The following is a 21,303-nucleotide window of genomic DNA, read 5'->3' as shown; positions in this document are numbered from 1 at the left end:
AATGATATGATTTAGCACGGATTACGTAGAACAGCTGTAATCTCAATATCATGAAATAAGTAAACAATTTTTTTGTAAATAAGAAATTTCCAAATTTAGTTTTCATCGTTTATCATTTATTTCTCAGGCCAATGAAGTAATATCAATTATCATAAATTCCAAAGCAACCAATTCAATCATGAGCAAATCATGTTGAGGTAGTACGACACGGTCAAACATAAATATTTAAACTATGCACTGCCGAGGGTCGAACAACGCGAACCATATATGCATCTATCTACTACCGAGGCGTTCAACCCGCTCCACAAAAGATAAAACACATTAAACAACCAATTCAAGATTTATTAAGGGGCAAATATTCCAATAATTTCGAATTCCCATTTAACGGTCAAGTAAATGAAGTTTAACCTTCTTACAATTCCTTTATCGAGTTTCTAAATGTTTTGAACAATTAATTTAACAAGTAGGGCCCAACATCGCAAGTACAACATGATATGGGTCCTAGACTATCCGGACATAAGCAAAATAGTAGCTACGCACGGACTCTCGTCACCTCGTGCGTACGTAGCCCCCACAAATAGAAGCACATAATGATTTGATTCACCTATGGGGTTAATTCTTTCTTACAAGGTTAGAATGGAGACTTACCTGGCTCGAAATTTCCATAGCCGGCTCCCAAGCCTTTAAACCGACTCAATTCGATGCCCAACGCTCTGAAACTATTCAATAAATGTGCAAATCCATAGATATATACTCTAATACTCATTATAATTCAATTTACAATAATTTCCAACTCCGCTCAAAAAGTCGATAAAGCAACCCTCAGACCCACGTGTCTGTATTATGACAATTATCGAAGATAAACATTACCCATAACCCCCACGAACTCAAATATATAATTTATTCTCAATTTCATGCCCAAATTCGTGATCAAAATCCAAGAATACTAATTTTCTAGGTTTTTCTACAAAATCCCAAATTTCTATAGATTTCATGCTTCAATCCATGTATAAATCTTGTATTTAACTCACAATATGCGGGAATCACTTACGTTGACATAGATTATGAAAATCCCTCCTTGAAGCTCTCCAAATTCGCACCAACCAAGTGAAAAATTAGAAAAGGAGAGCCAAATTCCGCTCTTAAAACGATTCTGCCCAGCGATTTTTAGCACCTGCGGTGCCTTAGCCGCATCTACGGTCCCACACCTGCGACAAAATCCTCGTAGGTGTGCATTTCCCTTACCTGGCCAAGCTCCGCATCTACGGACAAAAAGAGACCGCTTCTGTGAGCCCATCTGTTCCTGCCACTACTGGTATCGTACCTGTGGTCACGCAGGTGGGCCAAAATTTCCGCACCTGTGGTGGCTGGGCTGCCCTCACTCTTTTGCTTGTGCGGCTAGTAGCTCGCACCTGTGAGCTCGCACCTACGGCTGGCCAAACACATGTGCGATTATGACAACAACTGGGAGCTTTAGTTATTGCTCCCAATTTCCAACTTGGTCTGAGCCTCGTTCGATTGCTACTCGGGGCCCCGCCCGAACATACCAACAAGATTCTAATCATGAAACTGACTCGCTCGAACCCTCAAATCATGCAAAACAACATCGAAATCATGAATTGCACCCTAATTCAAGCTTAATGAACTTTAGAACTTCAAACTTCTACATTCGATGCTGAATCCTATCAAATCACGTCTGATTGACCTCAAATTTTGCACACAAGTCATAATTGACATTACGGACCTACTCCAACTTCTGGAATAGGAATACGACACCAATATTAAAAACTCCACTCTCTATCAAACTTTCCAAAAACCTTCAAATTTCTTTTTTTTGCCAAATGACTCCGAAATGACCTACGGACCTCCAAATCCACTTCCGTACGTGCTCCCAATACCAGAATCACCATACGGAGCTATTCCCGGACTCAAAATCCCAAACGGACATAGATAGCATTGAAATGCATTTCAACCCAAATTTATGAAATCCTTCCAAAAATGTCAACTTCCACAATATGTGCCGAAACACTCCCGGGTCATCCAAAACCTGATCCATACATACACCCAAGTCCAAAATCATCATACGAATCTGTTGGAACCTTCGAATCCCGATTCCAAGGTCATTTACTCAAAACACACTCCTTAGTAAATTCTTCCAACTTAAAGCTTCCGAAATGAAAATTTCCTTTCTAAACCGACTCTGGATTTCCCGAACTTCAATTCCGACTACACATACAAGTCATAATACCTGAAGTGAAGCTGCTCATGGCCTCAAACTGCTGAACGATGTGCTAGGGCTCAAAATGACTAGTCAGGTCGTTACAACTCGAAACGACCGGCTGAGTCGTTACATTTACCCCGACAATCCTCTCAACAATACCACGTTTGCCAAAAACATCACAACACAATATAACAACTTGCACCACGTGCCCATATGCCACAACATTTTGTTGAAGACTATTCCAATACCACAACCACACATAGCCTTCGGCTCAACAACACTGAATCTAACAACAACAACAACAATAACATGGGAGTATGGCAAGTAAAAAGAACAAGTGTAACCACCCGGCCAGTCGTTTTGAGAGTAATATCCCCAATCCATTATTTACTGCTTCTCCCATATCTATTTCTGCTATTGTGATTTGTCGGGAGGTTTCGTTTTGGTTTTTGGAGTGTTTTGGGACACTTAGTCCCTAAATGGAGGTTTAAGCCTTAGGATTTAGACCGTAGTCGGAACAGTGTGAATAAAACTCCAGAATGGAATTCTGTTAGTTTTGTTAGCTCCGTTAGGTGATTTTAGACTTAGGGGCGTGTCCGCATTGTGTGTTGGAGGTCAGTAAATCATTTAGGCTTGAAATGGCGAAAGTCAAATTTTTGGAGTTTTGGGCTGGTAGTGGAATTTTTGACATCGGGGTCGGATTCCGATTTCGGAAGTGGGAGTAGGTCCGTAGTGTTGAATATGACTTGTGTGCAAAATTTGAGGTCAATCAGACATGGTTTGGTTGGTTTCGGCATCAGTTGTCGAATTTGGAAGTTTCAAGATTCTTTAAGTTTGAATTGGAGGGTTATTCGTGATTTTAGCGTTGTTAGATGTGATTTGAGGACTCGACTAAGTTTGTATGGTGTTTTAGGATTGGTTGGTATGTTTGGATGAGGTCCCGGGGCCCTGGGGAGTGTTTCGGATGCTCAACGGGTTGAAATTTTGACTTATGCGATTGCTGAAGATTTATGGTTGCCGGTGTTTTCGCATCTGCGGTTGGGGAACCACAGGTACGGACTCGCACGTGTGGAGAATCAAGCGCAAAAGTGGTTTGGAAGGAGGAGCTCGGGGATCACAGGTGCGAGGTAATATTCCGTATCTGTGATGTCCGCAGATGCGACCCTGGAGCGCATGTGCGAAGAGAGACCGTAGAAGCGGACCAGTTTCCGCATGTGCGCACGCGCAGGTGCGACCACTTTCTCGCATAAGCGGTCCCATGTCCCTTAAGTTATTTCCGCACCTACGATGGAATTTCTGGAGGTGCGGTGCCGCGGGTGCGATGAATAGGTCTTAGGAGCGAATTTGCTGGGCAGAAAAAGGAAAAATATTCGACGATTTGATTCATTTCTCCATTTTTGGACTTGGGAGCTCAGAAATTGGCGATTTCTTTGAGGGATTTTCAATGGGAGTCATTGGGTAATTATTCCTAACTCCTTTATGGTTATAACCTAGTAATCTATCATTTATTTTATAATTTAATTTCGGATTTGGGGTGAAACAAATTGGAAACAATTGAGAAAAGTTCTTAGACCTGCTTCCTAACCAACTTATACCACTCCAAATTCAACATCTTCTCCTCCTCATCAATGCTTTCTACTAAATTCAGATACGTTGCTTTCTTGGTGTTCACCTTTCCTTGGACCTCTCTATTCCACCACAAGTCTCCGTTGCGACCATCGTAGTAACCCTTCGAGACCCCTAATACCTCTCTGGCAGCTTCCTTAATGCACTGCGCCATCATGGTCCATATCAGGCTCGCATCTCCACTACTCCTCCAAGCTCCCATCGTCAACAACTTAACCCCCAACTCCCATGCTTTGTCTTCAGTCAAGGCTTCCCACTTGATCTTAGGTTGGACATACAACACCCTTATCCTCTTTTTCCTCGTGATCTCGAGATCTATCACCAGGAGTTTATGAAGGGTCGTGAGGTTCTCACTCGGGATGACCTTGAAATCCGTGCAAGGTCCTTTATTGGACCTCCTGCATGGTATATAGTAAATCTGGGTCTTGGCCACCGAGCTCCAGAAGGTGACTGAGTGTTCCACCCTCTTCGGAAAATCAAAGTTTTCTATCACCAAATCAAACGCTCTAGCATAATCCAGCAACAATTCTCCCTCTACTTCTATCTTTAAAACTGAAACCACCATGTACATCATCATAGCCCCTAGACGTCGCTCCAATATGGCCGTTCAAATCTCATCTAATAAAAAGCTTCTCTGTGTGCGGCATACCGCGCACCATCTCATCCAAATCCTACTAGAAATACCTCTTGACTTCCCCATCCAAGCCTGTCTGGGGTGCGTACCTACTGATCATGTTCAAAGTAAATCCACCAATAACTGGCTTAATACTCATTAACTTGTCGCTCACTCGCCTTACCTCTACCACTAAATCCCTAAGGTCCTTATCAACCAAAATATCAACCCCGTTCCTGCCCCCCTTGCTCCTAGAAAACCATAGTTTAAACCCGTCTGCATCCTGTGCCCTATCCTCTACCCATTTAGTCTTCTGTACATAAGCTATCTTAATCTTCCACTTCCATGGAATCTTCTCTAACTCTATAGATTTTCAAGTAAAAGTTCCTATGTTCCAAGACCCAACTCTCAACCTAGTGGCTCCCTTCACCCTCTTACCCCCTTACCCCCATATCACCCTCTTACCCCCCTCCTACCCCCTTACCCCCCCATACTAAATCCCTCGCAATGACCCCCCTGCCTCTCAAGGACAAGAACTTACCCTATCATCATTCACCAAAGCCACTATAATATAAGGGACACTACACAAGCACTACCCCAAAACAAGCGACAAATTTTCAAATAAAAAAAATTACCGAAATATAATCTTCAACTACATGCACTAAAATAGGCAACGGATTAAACTACACTAACTAAAGGGAATAAATCCTACAACTAGTAGTGACAAAAACAAGCAAGCAAAGATTCAAGACAAAATCGAGGCAGTAAGATAAAGGACAAAATCGAAACCTTTATTGATGCTCTTGCTAATGTAATTAGTAAGAGTGAATATGGACAAGATCAAATAAGAAGTCAACGAATATTGTTAGTGCTAAAATAGAAAATATCGAGAAAAAGGAGGAATGGTAATACCTGAATCGCAGCGCCTGAAGTTCTGTTTGTCAGAAGTAATGGAAATCTGTTGGTCATTCTTGAGCCTTGATTCTTGGGGGGGAGAAGAACACATCGGAAAACCGGCTGGATGACGGCAATTGCACTGGCGTGTGGCTGGATCTTCGGTGGAAGGTTGGCTAATTTCGACGGGGTCCGCCGCTATATCCCTACACACACGTAAGATATGAGGGGAGGGGAATAGAGAGAGAAAGAGAGCAGTGCATTATGCACTCCAACCAGTTGCCGGAGAGAGAATAGAAGAAGAAGATTGGAAGAAGGGGGAAGAATAGAAAGAGAGAGAAAAAGAGAAGGTCGGAGATGAAGGGAATAAGAGAGGAGAGATAGAGGTTAGAGGCCTTACCTGTGCTGCTTGCAGTGATGGTGGAAGATGGTAGTGATGGCGATGGCAGACGGTGTTAGTCTTTTTATGAAGAGAGAGAGAGAGTGCATTCTGTTTATACATCATCCACAGGTTATAGCAAATATCATTAATAATTCGTGCTTCTTTACCTTGCCAGGGTTAGTTATAATACTTGGTGAGTACATTGGGATGGTTGAAGTCATGCTACACTCTGCAATAAATTGTGCAGATCCAGGTGTTGGGACCAGTCAGCAGTAGTAGAATTGCTTGTTGAGCTGAGTATGTACCGTTATTTTTAGTTCATACAGTATTGTTATTTAGCTTTCAGACTTATATTCCGTTGTAGAGCTCATGACTCTGTATTCACCAATTTCACGGGGAATTATCATATATTAGCGGTATTGTGCTTTATTAAGGTTTCAGACTCATGTTATATTTGTCTTTTCTGCTGTTATGGTTTATTATTGTTATGTCCAGCTTGCCTTCCAGGTTGGGTTAGGTGCCATCACGACTAGTTGGATTTTGGGTCGTGACAAGGTGGTATCAGACCTCTAGGTTCATAGGTTCTACAAGTCATGAGCAAGTGTCTAGTAGAGTCTTGCGGATCAGTATGATGACGTCCATACTTATCTTCGAGAGGCTACATGTCATTTAGGATATATACTTCCCATTTTTTTTTCCTTATCGTGCGAGATTGATTCAGCTTGAGACATAAACTCTTTGAACTCCTTCCACATATTTGTATGCGCACATGAGCGCTCAGTATCAGCTGTGCATCGTCGGTTTATGATTCTATGAACGAGGTTCGAGGTGAGTATTCTGTGATTTGGTGATAGGCCATTCCGGAGGACTTGAGGCCATGGTTAGACCAATGTAACTTGCAAGATCTAGACTGAAAAGAGAGGGTTAACTCCTCAGTTTGAAAGTCTGCTAGCATTGTACCTCTGGTGAAGCAGAAGTACTGTTGTATTATACCAATAACCATGATAGTTGATAAGCATGAATAGTTCTTGGCGGCTTGGCCTGTTAATTTAGTTTTGTTAACTGTTGAGTTCATAGTTCTTACCCTTGAAACTATAGGGATCTGTTATGTTCCAACTTCAATATTTCAAGACTCTTAAACATCTAAGTAGCATTTCTAGTTATGGGAACTAGAAACAATATATTTATTTGGGATGCGTGTTACAATATGTCTAGTGAATTATGAGACCCCCATTTATATAGTAAAGGAGTCCTACTCTAGGTATATTTCCATAAAAGGTAAAAATCTCTAGATTTGCTAATTTTCGGTTCCTTGGAGATATGCGCTGAGATTCCTGCCGCAATATCCGGTCGGTCGCGGATATTTTGGTCTTCCGTTTGTTATCTCCGAGCTCACTCGACGCTAAGGTCGATACCGGACTCAACGTTCCTCGAAGGCAGGTCTTCTGACCTAAATGTCTAGCTCGGTGAGACTCGAGGTCAACCTCCAGTCCGTGATCGCCACATTCTAAGCCAAATCTACCAAGTTGTAATCGAGCTCGACTTCGACCGTATACAGATAGTCCCCTCATTTTTAGGAGAGTAGACGATGAGAAATGACATGAACTTCCAATCATGATCTCAATTTTTTGCGACAGAAATGATAAAACAGTCAAAATGTCTCATCAGTCAGATCTTAATGGCATTATATGCATTTCAGTTGCCTGTCGGCTACTCCCAGATATGAACAATCGCCGAGAAACTACAAATACCCCTCATTATCGCATTCAATCTTTACTTCCAACACTTTTGCCCTCTTACCTTAGAAATTTCTATACTCCAAAACATCAATTTTCTGATTACTCTAAAATCACTTTATAAGAACTTCTGTTCTTTATCCCAAATTATCAAGCATATCCTTTTAACTTCCTCTTTTCCCTTAACTTTCCCAAAAAAAATGGCGAAGACCTCAAAGTCAGTTCTTCAAAATGAAACTCTATCTGCCTCGCGACCGGCTGAAGAGGAAAATGTTTTGTCTGCTGCTATTGAGGAAACGACACTGGAGCCCTCCATAAAGATGTTCGTTCCTATGGGGTGCCTAACCAGTGTGGATTTTAAGGTCTAGAAAATCACTTCGGTACCGGGTCAGTGCGAGCCGGTATCGATATATATATGCTCGATCACCGACAGTCTCCTCTCCAAGGTCAAGGAGGATTGCAACTGGGTTGATAAGCACGTGGTGGTGCCTACGCCCGAGGAAGCGATTACTACCCACGTGGAGAGTTTTTTAAGTGTTTACGCTTATCCCTTCACGTTAGGCCCCTTGGACCGATCATCATAGTCATTTGTAAGGTACGAGGTGGCCCTCGATAAAATTCATCCCTCTTTATGGAGGATATTAATTCTCCTCCGATTCTTCATAAGCAAAATTGAGCAGTGTCCCTTCACCATCGATCACCTCATACGTCTGTACAGTCCCTGACTCTATAGAGAGGGATTAATAAAACTTGCCCGTAGGGCCAGTAAGGCCCTATTCTCGAGCATAGATGAGGATCGAGACCAAGGTTGGTTGGGCCGATTCGTTCAAGTGAAGACCTCGGATATAATCCCGGCAGAGGACATGCCATTTCTCGAGAAATGGAGCATGAATCGTAAGTATAACCTTGCCTTTAAGATTTCATTTATTGCTTTTCCTTTTTCTCCCTTCTTATCGATGTTTCATGGTGCAGTTGTTGCTCGGATGCCAGATACAGTTCCTCGACTCAATGAGTGGGTCTAGGGCATCATGTCACAGAAACCCTATTCCGATCGCGCATGGCGCGAACATTTGAAGGGCCGGTGGGAGGCCCATTCCCATGGTGACATTCCTCTATTGAATGAATAACACTTAGTTTTCTTGATGTGCTGCTTCTCACTTTTTCTTCCTTTGCAGGTCTTCCCAAATATGTTGAAATGAGGCCTCCGTCCGGTGATGAAGATATCCTCCACGAACCATCTACTCAGAGGCAGGATAAATAAAAGAAAAGAAGAAGGGCTCCGAGAAGAAAAAACCAAAAAGGAGGCTGGTGTGCAAATCCAAGCAAAGTACCAAAACCCGGGAGGTCCCATCGAGCTCATTGAATCGACTAAAGGATGAGTCCGAAGACAAAAATGAAGAAGCTTCCGAGCTGATGACTCGCGTAAGAAGCGGTATCGAACTGCCTCAAACCAGGGTGGTCGACGAAAAGGCAGTGGCCGAAGCCTCCGAACCAGGGAGGGACGAGGCCATTTTGTCCCGAGCTGGGGAGGTCGACAAGGAGACCACGGTCGGTACTCCTCGAGCAGAGGAAAGTTCCCCGAAGGATGCACTTGGGGTGATAGATCTCTCCGGGTCGCTTCTATTTACCGACTCTATGGTCAATGAGGCCCACTCAAACGAGAGGCCTAAAAGGGTGGCAGATTCTTTCAATAACTTCTTCGATGGCTTAGATTCTATCGCCTCGGAGGATGTCACCGGACTGGGTGACTTATTGGTACCAAAGAAGGTACTGTCTTCAGGAGACAGTGGATCTTCTTCAAGTCCGAGATTAGTGGACCGGTTCCCAGCTCCAAGTTCAGATCCTGATCGGAGGCGGTCAATCATTATGTCTATCCCGGATTATGCTCGGGTTCTCTTCACCCAGTGGGGGTTTCCAGTTATCTTCGGTGCTTGGTGACCAAAGAGGACCAGGCCAAGATGGACTAGGTGTAAGCGCCTTGCCTGTTCAACGAAGCTCAGCATGCGTTAAATCGGGTAACTTCGAATGCCTCTTTATTATGTACTTAGATTTAAGTCGCAAAAAATCATAACATCTCTCTTCGTGTTTGCAAGCCTCGGTGCTTCATCACAAAACTTTTCTCTGATATCGAGAAGAGTTAAACCAACATGAGGCCAAGACTCAGGAGCTTACTGAGAAGAGGGACGCTTACAAGCTTCTTAGTGAGAAACTCCAGGCTGAGCTAGAAGTAGCTCGAAAGGAGCATGCTGACCTGGTCGAGCAGGTAAGATGAGTATTTGAAGTTAGTGATGATGATTCAAACACAGTGGCTAGTGACCCTAACCCGCAGGTTCAAAATAAACTAGACCAAATCGATCAGCTCCAAGAGGCGGTGGATACAGTGAAAGCTGAGGCCGAAGAATGGAAGAGAGCATGGACTTCTTGGCCTCGGAAAAGAAGACTGCCCGAGAAAAACTGGCTTCGATTGAGGTCCAGCTCCGGGTAGAAAAAGAAAAAAGCCTTGGTAAATGCCAAAAAGATCGAGGAGATCCAGTCTCAGCTGAGCTCGGCGATTTCTGGCCAAGAAAATCTGGCCAAGGAACTTGAGGCAGCCAAATCGGATATTGTTGTGGTCAAGGCCGAGGCTTTTGAGAGGGTGGCAGAGCGTAAGGCCGATGCCGAAGTGACTCAGGACCAAGTGGGAAATATGGTGGACTATATGAAGTGGAAATCATGAAGGGAGGCCCTCGAGGGAGATCAAGCTCGGGGTTTTGACCTGTTGGCTAAAATAGAGAATGCCAAGATATCCGAAGCCAAGACCAGGAAACTGGCTTATCATGAGGTGGAGGATTTTGAGGGTTCTGAATATTTGGATGAGCCCAAAGGTGGAGGAGACCCCGAAGGTGATGACGCGGCCCCCGGCGAAGACTAGGCCACTTCGGGTCATTTTAGATGTTTTTGTCCTTTTTTTTTGAAGCCGTTTTGGCCGTTGTAGAATTTTGTATCGGGGCCATTTCGCCCTTGTAAAAAAGATTTTGGATAAATACAGAAGTCTTTCTTTTCCTTTCACAACTTTCAAAAAAATTCCTTTGATTTATTATTTGTATTCACAAAGATCGAAATGCCTTAGCATGAAATAATTAGGTTATGTTCGAAAGTTCAAACAAACCCTGCCTTTACATTTTTCTGTTTTAAGGCATCTTGGGGGTTTGGTGTTACCGGAAACTCTCTCTCAAAGTGAGTAATTTAGATTATAGTTTCTTGAGGGTAGCCTTTATAACCGGTTATGAAAAAATTTCTTTTTTAGGCCTTGTTTTTGTTACGGGTCTCGAACGTCTCCGAGCCGTATTAATATTGTTGTAGCCTTTTAGTTCGGGTGTCACCCAGTGGGCTTCCTTTCCCGAGTTATCCGGGCTTGCCTAAGGTAACTGTCCCCGGGTAGGGGTTGCCTTAGCCTTTAAAATTCGGGCTTAGCCTAATAGGACTTATGCCCCCGAGCTCTGATAATTCGAACCGTCCGAGTTTGGTTTCGGATATCAGTCCCCGAGTGGGATTGATCGCATGAACTCGGACTAAGGTGACCCTTGGGCTCGATACTTTTAGGAGATCGGAAGTAGGGAATTTCTTAAGAAATGCAAAAAACTTAAAAAGACAATGATACTTATCCGCAAGGAAGAGACTACTTTTCATTCTTGTGTGTCATAATTACTTATGTGTACAAGCATTGTGTTGGCATGGTTCATTTGATTGTTTGGACCTTATAATAAATCCTATCGATCGAGACCGTTCGGTTACGAATTTTCTTCCCTTGCTTAAGTCGATATTCGAGGTTATTGTAGAGAAGCCTCGGATACTGTTAATGTGATCTTCGACATCGATTATTGACCGGTCTTCGATTCTAAGTTAGCACGATCCACTGTTACCTCATTAAAAACCTTGCCGGAAAATTCATTTGGGAAAAAACTAGTTCAAGGGAAAAAGAGTGCAACGCGTACTTACATACCTAAAAACTTTGTACTGCTTCTTGCCGGTTACCAGCAAGCGTTAGTCCGAAATATAAGTTAAAGAAAATGAATGGGACCGTAGCTTAGCAGTAATATCGTTTTAGGTGAGTTACATTCCAATTGCTCTGTAGTTGTTCGTCGTTCATCGTTCCGAGCTTGTAGGATCCTTTTCTGGTGATTTCGATGATATGATACAGTCCCTCCAAGTTGGGCCCCAACTTTCCCTCGTTCGGGTTTTGGGTGTTCAACGTGGCCTTCCTTAGTACTAAGTCCCCGACATTAAAGTATCAAATCTTGGCCCTTTTGTTGTAATATCTCTCGATATGTTGCTTCTAGGCAGCCAACAGAACAAGGGCAGCTTCGCGCCTTTCATCCAATAGCTCCAGGATCGTATTCATGGCCTCGTCATTTGATTTCTTTGTTGCATATCGGAATATGATACATGGTTCTCCGACTTTGATTGGCATTAGAGCTTCGACGCTGTAAACCAATGAGAATGGAGTGGCCCCGGTGCTGTACTTCGAGGTCATACGATATGCCCAAAGGACTTCGGGTAGGATTTCCTTTGATTTTCCTTTGGCATCGGTCAACCTCTTTTTAAGGTTCTGGAGTATGGTTTTGTTGGTTGATTCGGCTTTTCCGTTCTCGCTAGGGTGGTAAGGCATTTATAGGACCCTTTTGATCTTACGGTATTCGAGAAATTTGGTTACTTTGCTACTGATAGACTGCTTTCCGTTGTGGCACACAGTCTCGACATATGATGTGGTCCCAAATGAAATCGATGACCTCCTTTTCCCTGACTTTCTCGTACGCCTGGGCTTCTACCCACTTAAAAAAATAGTCAGTCATAAACAAAATAAATTGGGCCTTACCGGGTGCCCATGGAAGGGGGCCGACGATGTCTATTCCCCACTTCACGAACGGCCATTGTAATAAAACCAATTGCAACCGCTCCTCTGGTAGGTGTATCATCGGAGCATGTCGTTGGCACCCATCACCATTTTGTACGAACTCCTTCGCATCCTTTTCCATATCGATCCAGTATTAGCCTGCTCTAATCACCTTTCGAACCAGTGACTCGGCGCCCGAATGATTTCCACAGGTGCCTTAGTGAATTTCCCTCAAAATATACTCGGTATCTCCTGGTCCTAGACATATTTCTAGTGGGTCATCGAACATTCTACTGAACAAGGTTCCATCCTCGGACAAACAAAACCAGACTGCTTTTGTACGTAGGGCCCTTGATTCTTTTGGATCCGAGGACAATTTTCCATTCTTTAGATATTTTATGTATTTGTTTCTCCAATCACAATTCAGGATTCTAGAGTTTATCTCGGCATGACCTTCTTCCACCACCGATCTCATGAGTTGCACTACTTCCCCCGAATTAAGCTCATTGTCTTCGACCGATGACCCTAAGTTAGCAAGGGCGTCAGCCTTACTGTTTTGGTCCCGGGGTATGTGTTGTAAGGTCCACTCCTTGAATCGATGTAATGCTACCTGCAACTTATCTAGGTATCTTTGCATTCGTTCTTCTCTGACCTTGAATGTTTTATTAACTTCGTTTACCACGAGGAGGGAATCTCACTTAGCTTCGATCACCTCCGCCCCCAGGCTTTTGGCTAGTTCGAGACCTACAATCATGGCCTCACATTCGGCCTTGTTGTTAGTCAATTTTACAGTCCTTATATATTTTCTAACTACATTTCCTGTTGGTGGCTTCAACACAATGCTGAGTTCGAGGCACCATCTGTAAAGAGGGTCCAGATTCCCGAGGACGTTCTCGAGTTTACCAATAACTCTCGTTCAACCTCGGGTATTAGGGCCGGCGTAAAGTCGGGAACAAAATCTGCCAGAATTTGAGATTTGATGGATGTTCCGGGTCGATACTCAATATTGTACCCACTGATTTCCACAACCCATTTGGCCAATCGCCCTGAGAGCTTGGGTTTTTGCATAATATTTCGCAACGGGTAAGTTGTCACAACACATATGGGGTGGCACTAATAATAAGGTTTTAGTTTCCTAGAGGTGCTTAGCAAAGCGAGCGCCAGTTTTTCTAGGTGAGGGTACCTAGTCTCGGCCTCACCTAGGGTCCTGCTAAAATAGTAAATTGGACATTTCGTACCTTGTTCTTCTCGGACCAGGACTCCACTTACCACTATTTTCCGATACTGCCAAGTACAAGTACAGTTGTTCATCTGATTTCGGTGTATGAAGCAGTGGTGGGCTCAATAAATATTTTTTGAGTTCCTCCAGTGCACGTTGACACTCCGGGGTCCACAAAAAGTAGTTCTTCTTTTTGATTAGCGAGAAGAATCGGTGACTCTTATCCGAGGACCTCGAGATGAATTGTCCTAGGGTGGCTATACGTCCGGTTAATCTTTGCATGGCCTTTACGTTGTCCACGACCGTGATATCTTCGATAGCTTTGATTTTATCAGGGTTGATCTCGATTTCTCGGTTAGATACCATGAACCCGAGGAATTTACCCGATCCGACTCCGAACACACACTTCTCTAGGTTCAGCTTCATATTGTACTTCTTCAAAATGCTTAAAGTTTCCTGCAAATGTTTTATATGGTCCATTGCTCATAGGGACTTAACCAACATGTTATCAATATAAACCTCCATCGATTTACCTATTTGTTCCTCAAACATCCGGTTTACTATGTGTTGATAAGTGGCACCGGCATTTTTTAGTCTGAATGGAATCACGTTATAGAAGTACTTTGCCATACTTAGTAATGAAGGAGGTTTTCTTCTGGTCATCTGGTTAATATGTATTTGGTTGTACCTGGAATAGGCATCGAGAAATTTGAGGATCTCATGGCCGGCCGTGACATCGATCATGCCATATATGTTAGAAAAAGGGAAGGAGTCCTTCAGACATGCTTTGTTCAAATCCTTATAGTCTGCACACATTCTTAGTTTGTTCCCCTTTTTATGGACTACCACTACGTTTTCTAACCAATCTGGGTATTTAATCTCCCGAATGAACTATATTTTAAGGAGTTTAGATACCTCGTCCTTGATGAAAGCATGCTTGACCTTGGACTGAGGCCTACTTTTCTTCTTGACCGTATAGAATTTTGGGTCCAGGCTTAGCTTGTGGGTGGTTATCTCCTGTGGGATCCCTGTCATGTCAAGATGGGACCAAGGGAAACAATCCATGTTAGCTATAAGAAATTGAATGCGTTTTTTCCTAAGCTCATGAGTTAAACCCGTGTGCAGGTATACATTCCAATCGGGTAGATGTTCGATCAATATGACATGTTCCAGCTCTTCAACCGTTGATTTAGTAGCGTCGGAGTCATCGGGGTCTATAAAAGATCGGGGAACCCCATAATCATTGTCTTCGTCAGTACCCTGCTTGCCTGGTTGGGTCGTGGCTGGTATCGTTGATTGCTATTTGGCCTTTCGCTCTGCTCCCGAACTTGGTTCCTTCGACGTTGCGAGGGTTGATATCAGAATCACTTCATCGACTGTAAACATCTCTTTTGTGGCTGGTTGTTCTCCGTAGATCGTCTTAATCCCTCTCGGCGTTGGGAATTTTAACACTTGGTGAAGAGTCGAGGGCACTACCCTCATGTTGTGGATCCACGGCCTCCTGAACAGGGCGTTGTACCTCATGTCACCTTCGATCACATAAAACTTGGCCTCCTGGATGGTCCTGGCAGCATTGACTAGTAATGTTATTTGCCCCTTAGTGGTTTCACGTTCCATGTTGAATCCGTTCAGAACTCGGATTGGGGGCACGATTTGATCTTTTAGACTGAGCTGTTCTACGACTCTCGACCGGATGATGTTGGACGAGGTACCTGGATCAATTAACACATCTTAACTTGAGCTTTATTTATGACTACTCATTTTGCTAGAGCATTGTTGAGAGGTTGCATGATCCCCTATGCGTCCTCATCGCTGAAAGACAAGGTTCCTTCCGATATGTATTCACGAGTCTGTTTTTCCCTTGTGATGGATACTTTGGTGCATTTCAGCATCGGTCCTTGAGGGACATTGACTCCACTGATGATCATGTTGATATCATATTGAAGTTCTTACTGTTCGGTCTATTTGTTAGAATCTCTGTTTTTGAATTGATTCTTCGTTTGTTTGCTTAGAAATTCTCGAAGGTGCTCGTTGTTGAATAACCGGTCTACTTCCTCTCTGAACTGTCAGCAATCCTCCGTTATGTGGCCATGAGTTCCATGATATTTGCATATCTGGTTGGGATCTCTTTGGGCTGGATTGGATTGTAAAGGTCGAGGCCATTTAGTAACTTTGATGTGTCTGATAGCTGATACGATGACACCTACATCAACATTAAAGTTAGATTCCGACAATCATAGTGCTTCTTTAGGTACGACAGGCATGTCGAAGCCGTTCTTGCTCATCAGTCTCCAAGAGCTCTAACCTCGATCACTTCTCCTTTCACTTCGCATAGAACCTATCCCGGACCCACTGCTTCTACGATCTCCATTATATGGCTGGTACCAATCTCTGTTTGACCTCGATTCTCGGTCAATATCTCTCTTGATTATGTCGATGGGTCTGACAGGATAAATGTACCCGGAAGGAGCCCCAAGTTGATCGTCTTTGACCCTAATATTTGATTGATACCCGTTATGCACAGCAGCCCAAGTAACAACCGGTTACTCTATCAGATTCTACTTCAACTGTTGTGAAGCCACCAAGCTTCGAACATTGAATCCTTGGGTGAAGGCTTGAACGGCCCAATTATCAGCGACCGACGGTAGGTCCATCCGTTCCATTTGGAATCGAGACACGAACTCTCTGAGCATTTCATTGTCCTTCTGACTTACTTTGAAAAGGTCCGACTTCCTGGTCTCAACCTTGATAGCCCCGGTGTGTGCCTTCACGAAAGAGTCTATAAGCATTGAAAATGAGTCAATAGAATTTGGTGCAAAATTGTGATACCATATCATAGCTCCCTTCGACATGGTCTCTCCAAATTTCTTCAGCAAGAGAAATTCGATCTCGTCATCCTCAAAATCATTCCCTTTGATGGCACATGTGTAAAAGGTAACGTGCTCGTTCGGGTCGGTCGTTCCATTGTAGTTAGGAATCTCAGGCATGCAGAACTTCTTAAGGATCGGCTTGGGAGCCACGCTCGGGGCCAAAGGTTTCTGCACGAACCTTTTGGAGCCCATGCCTTTCAATATTGCGGTGCTCCTGGGATCTGATAGCCCAGCCCAACTCAATTCATTTTTTCAATTCCTTGAGCATCTTCATGATTACTGTATTGGTCCTCGATTCCTCCTCATTCGATCTCCTTGAAGCCGATTCAACCCTGTGAACAACTTCCTGGGATAGCGCGGCCTCAATCCTACTCGATGGGCGACTATGGTTCTGGAGTTGGGCTATCGCTGCATGTTGAGCCTGTAACATTTCAAAGATCACTCGCAAGTTGATTCCACCATCTTCGCGGCCATGTGTGCTTTGTGCGGCCGATCGAACATCCCTACGAACATTGTCCTCGGGACGTTGAGCTGACGTCAATTGGAATTGCAGTCGGGACTCCATCGGGATTGACCGGGGGCACGTCGTTCCTGGATGCTACATTATCATTTTCACCGTGTATCAAATAACCACTATTATCCTTAGCCCCACGGTGGGCGCCAAACTCTTTACCCTTAAAATCAAATAAAAATAAAATTTATACGCGGTTTTAAGGATACGTGATCTAATTTGATACAAATTGAGAAAATCAGATTAATATTGAAATTAATAATAGAAAAGTAAATGCAAACAACGCAAGTTGAACAATCTTGGTCTTGAAGGTTGGTCACCCACGAGTCAAAATGCCTTAATCGATATCGGAACGGAATGATGAGATAATAAGAACTAGTAATAATAATATATTGCTTTTGGGTGCGTGTTACAATATGTCCAATGAATTATCAGACCCCCTTTATATAGTAGAGGAGTCCTACTCTAGGTACATTTCCATAAAAGGTAAAAATCTCTAGATTTGCTAATTGCCGGTTCCTTGCCAATATGCGCCGATATTCCTGCCGTACTATCCGGCCGATCGCGGATACTTAGGTCTTCCGTTTGTTATCTCCGAGCTCACTCGAGGCTAAGGTCGACACCGGACTCAACGTTCCTTGAATGCAGGTCTTCCGACCTCAAGTTCTAGCTCGGTGAGACTCGAGGTCAACTTCCAGTCCGTGATCGTCGGGTTCTAAGCCAAATCTACCAAGTTGTAATCGAGCTCGACTTCGACCGTATACAGAGGTGACTAATGTTCTATATTCAAGAGTTGTCAGTTTAAATGTATTTAAAGTACACAAGACTGAATTGATTTTTTTTTATTTTGGTATGTGCCTTGTTATATACAAGAACATGAATTAAATTCCACTGACTAGTGCTTTTGTATTTTTTATGTAGTTTTTTTTAACCGAAAATTGAAAACAATTTGGTTGATTGGTGGCGCCTTAGTAGTGATTGAGGAATCTTTTTGAAAAGATATTCTTCCCGATGAAAGGTAGTGATAGAGGAATTGTAAGTTTGTTCATACATTCTTCTGTTGCTGAATAATTAATAAAAGTAGTTGTACCAACCCATTACTCGAGATGAGCTGTTGCATATGTTAGTGGCGGTGGTAACCAAAAATTCAGGCATAACAGGAAAAAAAACTGAACAAAGTAAAATATTAACATGGCGGAATAGCCTAAGAGGCTCATGTACTTGTTCAGTTTTGTCATGCCGGTATTTGTACTTACAAGTTTGCCAACCAAACCCCTCTACCCTTAAAAATTGATCATTTTAAACCTCGTTCATCCTATGTGGTGTTTTTTTTATTGAAGTGAGTGTGATACAGTCGTTTAAGGAGTGTGAGGCCTATTAAAAAGGCACCAACAACTATTTTTGGCTGTCATCTTCTTCCCGATTGTTCATCCTCCATTGTTGAACAAAAGTGAACTTTTCTTCTTTGCTTTTCTCTCTCTCTTCAACATTTTCTGTCCAATTCTTTCTCCCCTCCCCTATCTTCTTTGTTTGTTTCTTCCCTCGAATTTGAAACTTTGTCATTAATTTAGAATCCTCTAGCCAATAATTCAGATCTATTTTGAAATTCAATTATATGCCCTTTTTGTAGAAGGGAAACCCATCAAACTACAAAAAATACCAACAAACAAAAAGAAGGTCAACTGAAAAATTCTCCAAAATCCCCACACTTCAAAATTAACCCATAAAGGATTTTGAAGCACAAAGTATACATCTTTTATCAATTAATACACTAAAAAGATTTGAACTTTTCGAGAAAATTTAACCCCAAATTTTACAAATCAAACAAGGTAAGACTTTTTTCCTATCAGTAAAAGAAGAAGAACAACAACAATGAATTGTCCCCCCCATTTTCGAGCTAGACATAAAATGGACCATCGAAGTTCTTCTCCGCCACCTAACGCCTTCAGCTATAGAAATGGACAACCGAACTTCTTCTCCCACTTTTCGATCTGGAAAAATAATTACTCCAATTTTACCTCAATTTCTTTTCTTTATTCCTTTTAATTTTATTTCTACAATATAAAAAGGGATAAATTGGAAAGGGAGAGGAGGAAGTACATGAAGAGAGAGAAACGAGATGGGCAGGAGGAAGACCGTGAGGGGAGAGAGAAAAATCAATGAGGGAGGACTAGGGGATTAGTGTTTAAATTTTTATTTATTTATTTATTTTAATTTTTTTTAATCTGCCATGTGACATGGCATCTACACATTGTTATTTGTTGATGTATTAGTCAACGTGGAGGCGTTTAAACAACACGCACCATGAGCAGGCTGAAGCGGAGTTTAAAATGCTTAGTAGAGTGGTTTGGTTGGCAAACTCGTAAGTATGAACACCAGCATGATAAAACTGGATAGGTACAGGGGCCTCCCAAACTATTTTGCCTATTAACATTGTTTTTCTCTTTTCGACTTGTTTCTTCTGTTAAGTCACCATTGTAGACTACCTGGTGATAGATTAGCCTTTATGAATTACTAGTTTCAGAGTCTGCACTTTACGCATATAACTATATCAATGAATTAAAAAATTTAAAAAATTATATACATATTGTTAGATAATTTTTTTCAGTTATAAATTAAGATTTAAGATTTTTTTTAAATAATAAATATTATTCCCATTTAGTTAGCTTAACAAACGAAGGAATTTTATTTAGAAGCCTTATTATGATTTATCCGGACTTAATGTCGAAACTTATGAAAATTGCTATTACTTATGTGACCTAATACTAAAAATAAAATATAAAAATATTATTTATCACAATTCTTTAAAGAATTGTTAAATAAAACAAATTAAAAATTAATTCTTTTAGTCTTTTAAAAATTTGCGCTTAAAAAGTTAGCGTTATACCTTCTAAAAATTGAATAATGACAATGTAATGTTTAAAGAATGGCTAATATTGAACTAATTATACAAGAAAAAACTTAGTATAAAAATTATAGCGAGACATTTTTATTTGTTGGACTGAATGCAAGAATGAAACAAATGACAACTCATTTATAATCTAGTTGTCTTCTAAAATTTTTTCTTATTGCTTCAAATTTGTATTTTTACCGATTTGAATTTGAATTTGAATTTTATACTATAATTGTATATTTTATTATTGCTTTCACCGTCGACACTCTTCATACAAAAATAAATTTATGTACTTTGAGTGTTTTGTCAGTTTAACAAATAATTTTTCTTATATGATAATTTTTTTAAATAATTAAATTGGATTCGTTAGCTAATTATTTAATTCAACGATTTAATTAGTTTTTCTCAACATTAAAAAAAGTAACGTCTGGACCGGTCGTTTTGAGCTTTAGCGATCCGCTCAATGGTTCAGGGTCTTGAATGACTTCATATAGTGAATTTTGGCTTGCGTACGCGGTCATAATTTATTTTCCGATGCTTCGGGATGAATTTGGATGATGGTTCTCACTTTAGAAGCTTAAGTTGGAAATATTGAACGAGATTTGACTTTTATGGAAACAACCCCAAAACGGTATTTTGATGGTTCTGATAGGTTCGTATCGTGATTTTGGACTTGGGCGTATGTCCAAAATCGGATTCGGAGGTCCGTAGTTTGATTTGTGTTGGTATGCCAAAAGTTGGCGATTAAAGGCTTACAATTTTGATAAGTTTGATCGTAGTTTGACTTCATAGCTATCGTGTTTAGATTTTATTTCGAGACTTGCAATAGGTCTGTTTTTTCACTTGGCGTCATTCCGAGTTGATTTGATAAGAATCGGAAGCGCTTGTGTATTTAGAAGTTCTTCAGTTTCATATTGATTTCATGTATTTTGGAGGTCCGATTCATAATTTCATATGTTATTTTGATGATTTAATCATGCGAGCGAGTTCGTGTTATGTTTTTAGACTTGTGTTGATATTTGGTTTGGGGCCCTAAGGGCTCGGGTGAGTTCTTGACGCATTCCGGAATGTTTGAAAGAGTTTTAGTTTACTGGTTTTGATCAGATGCTACAGGTCTCGCAAATGCGATAGTTTGTTCGCATCTGCGGCACTTGCATTTGCAAGGTGTGGGGTCGCATTTATGAGAATGGCTTGAGTCTGATCGGTTCTCACTTGCGAACCCTGTGTTCGCATTTGCAAAGGGGGTCTAGGCTTACCAGTGATCGCATTTGCGATCATCCTGATCGCTTTTGCGATGGTCCACTCTTCGCAATTGTGAACTGGTCATTGCATTTGCGATGACTGCAGCGGTGTGAGGGGCTTCGCTTTTGCGATTGTTTCCTTGCATTTGCGGGGTTCGCGTTCGCGAATCCCAGGTCGTAATTGCGACACCTGTGACTGTACATAGACTTTGAGGGACGGAATT

General features: G+C 42.0%; 1 protein-coding gene across 1 annotated transcript; it reads right to left on the bottom strand.

The window, feature by feature from the left end:
* Nucleotides 1-3,788: 3,788 nt before the first annotated feature.
* Nucleotides 3,789-4,412, bottom strand: LOC142169028 (uncharacterized). Its single transcript, XM_075230215.1, has one exon. The coding sequence runs from the start codon at nucleotides 4,410-4,412 to the stop codon at nucleotides 3,789-3,791; it is 624 nt and encodes a 207-aa protein (XP_075086316.1).
* Nucleotides 4,413-21,303: the final 16,891 nt, after the last annotated feature.

This window comes from Nicotiana tabacum, chromosome 14 (genome assembly GCF_000715075.1).
Source record: "Nicotiana tabacum cultivar K326 chromosome 14, ASM71507v2, whole genome shotgun sequence".
Taxonomy (NCBI): Eukaryota; Viridiplantae; Streptophyta; class Magnoliopsida; order Solanales; family Solanaceae; genus Nicotiana; species Nicotiana tabacum.
This window is presented reverse-complemented; position numbering and strand designations above follow the sequence as displayed.

Bases quoted from the DNA above. Each gene is read 5' to 3' on its own strand.
- LOC142169028 (XM_075230215.1), bottom strand. From the start codon at position 4,412: ATGGTGGTTTCAGTTTTAAAGATAGAAGTAGAGGGAGAATTGTTGCTG.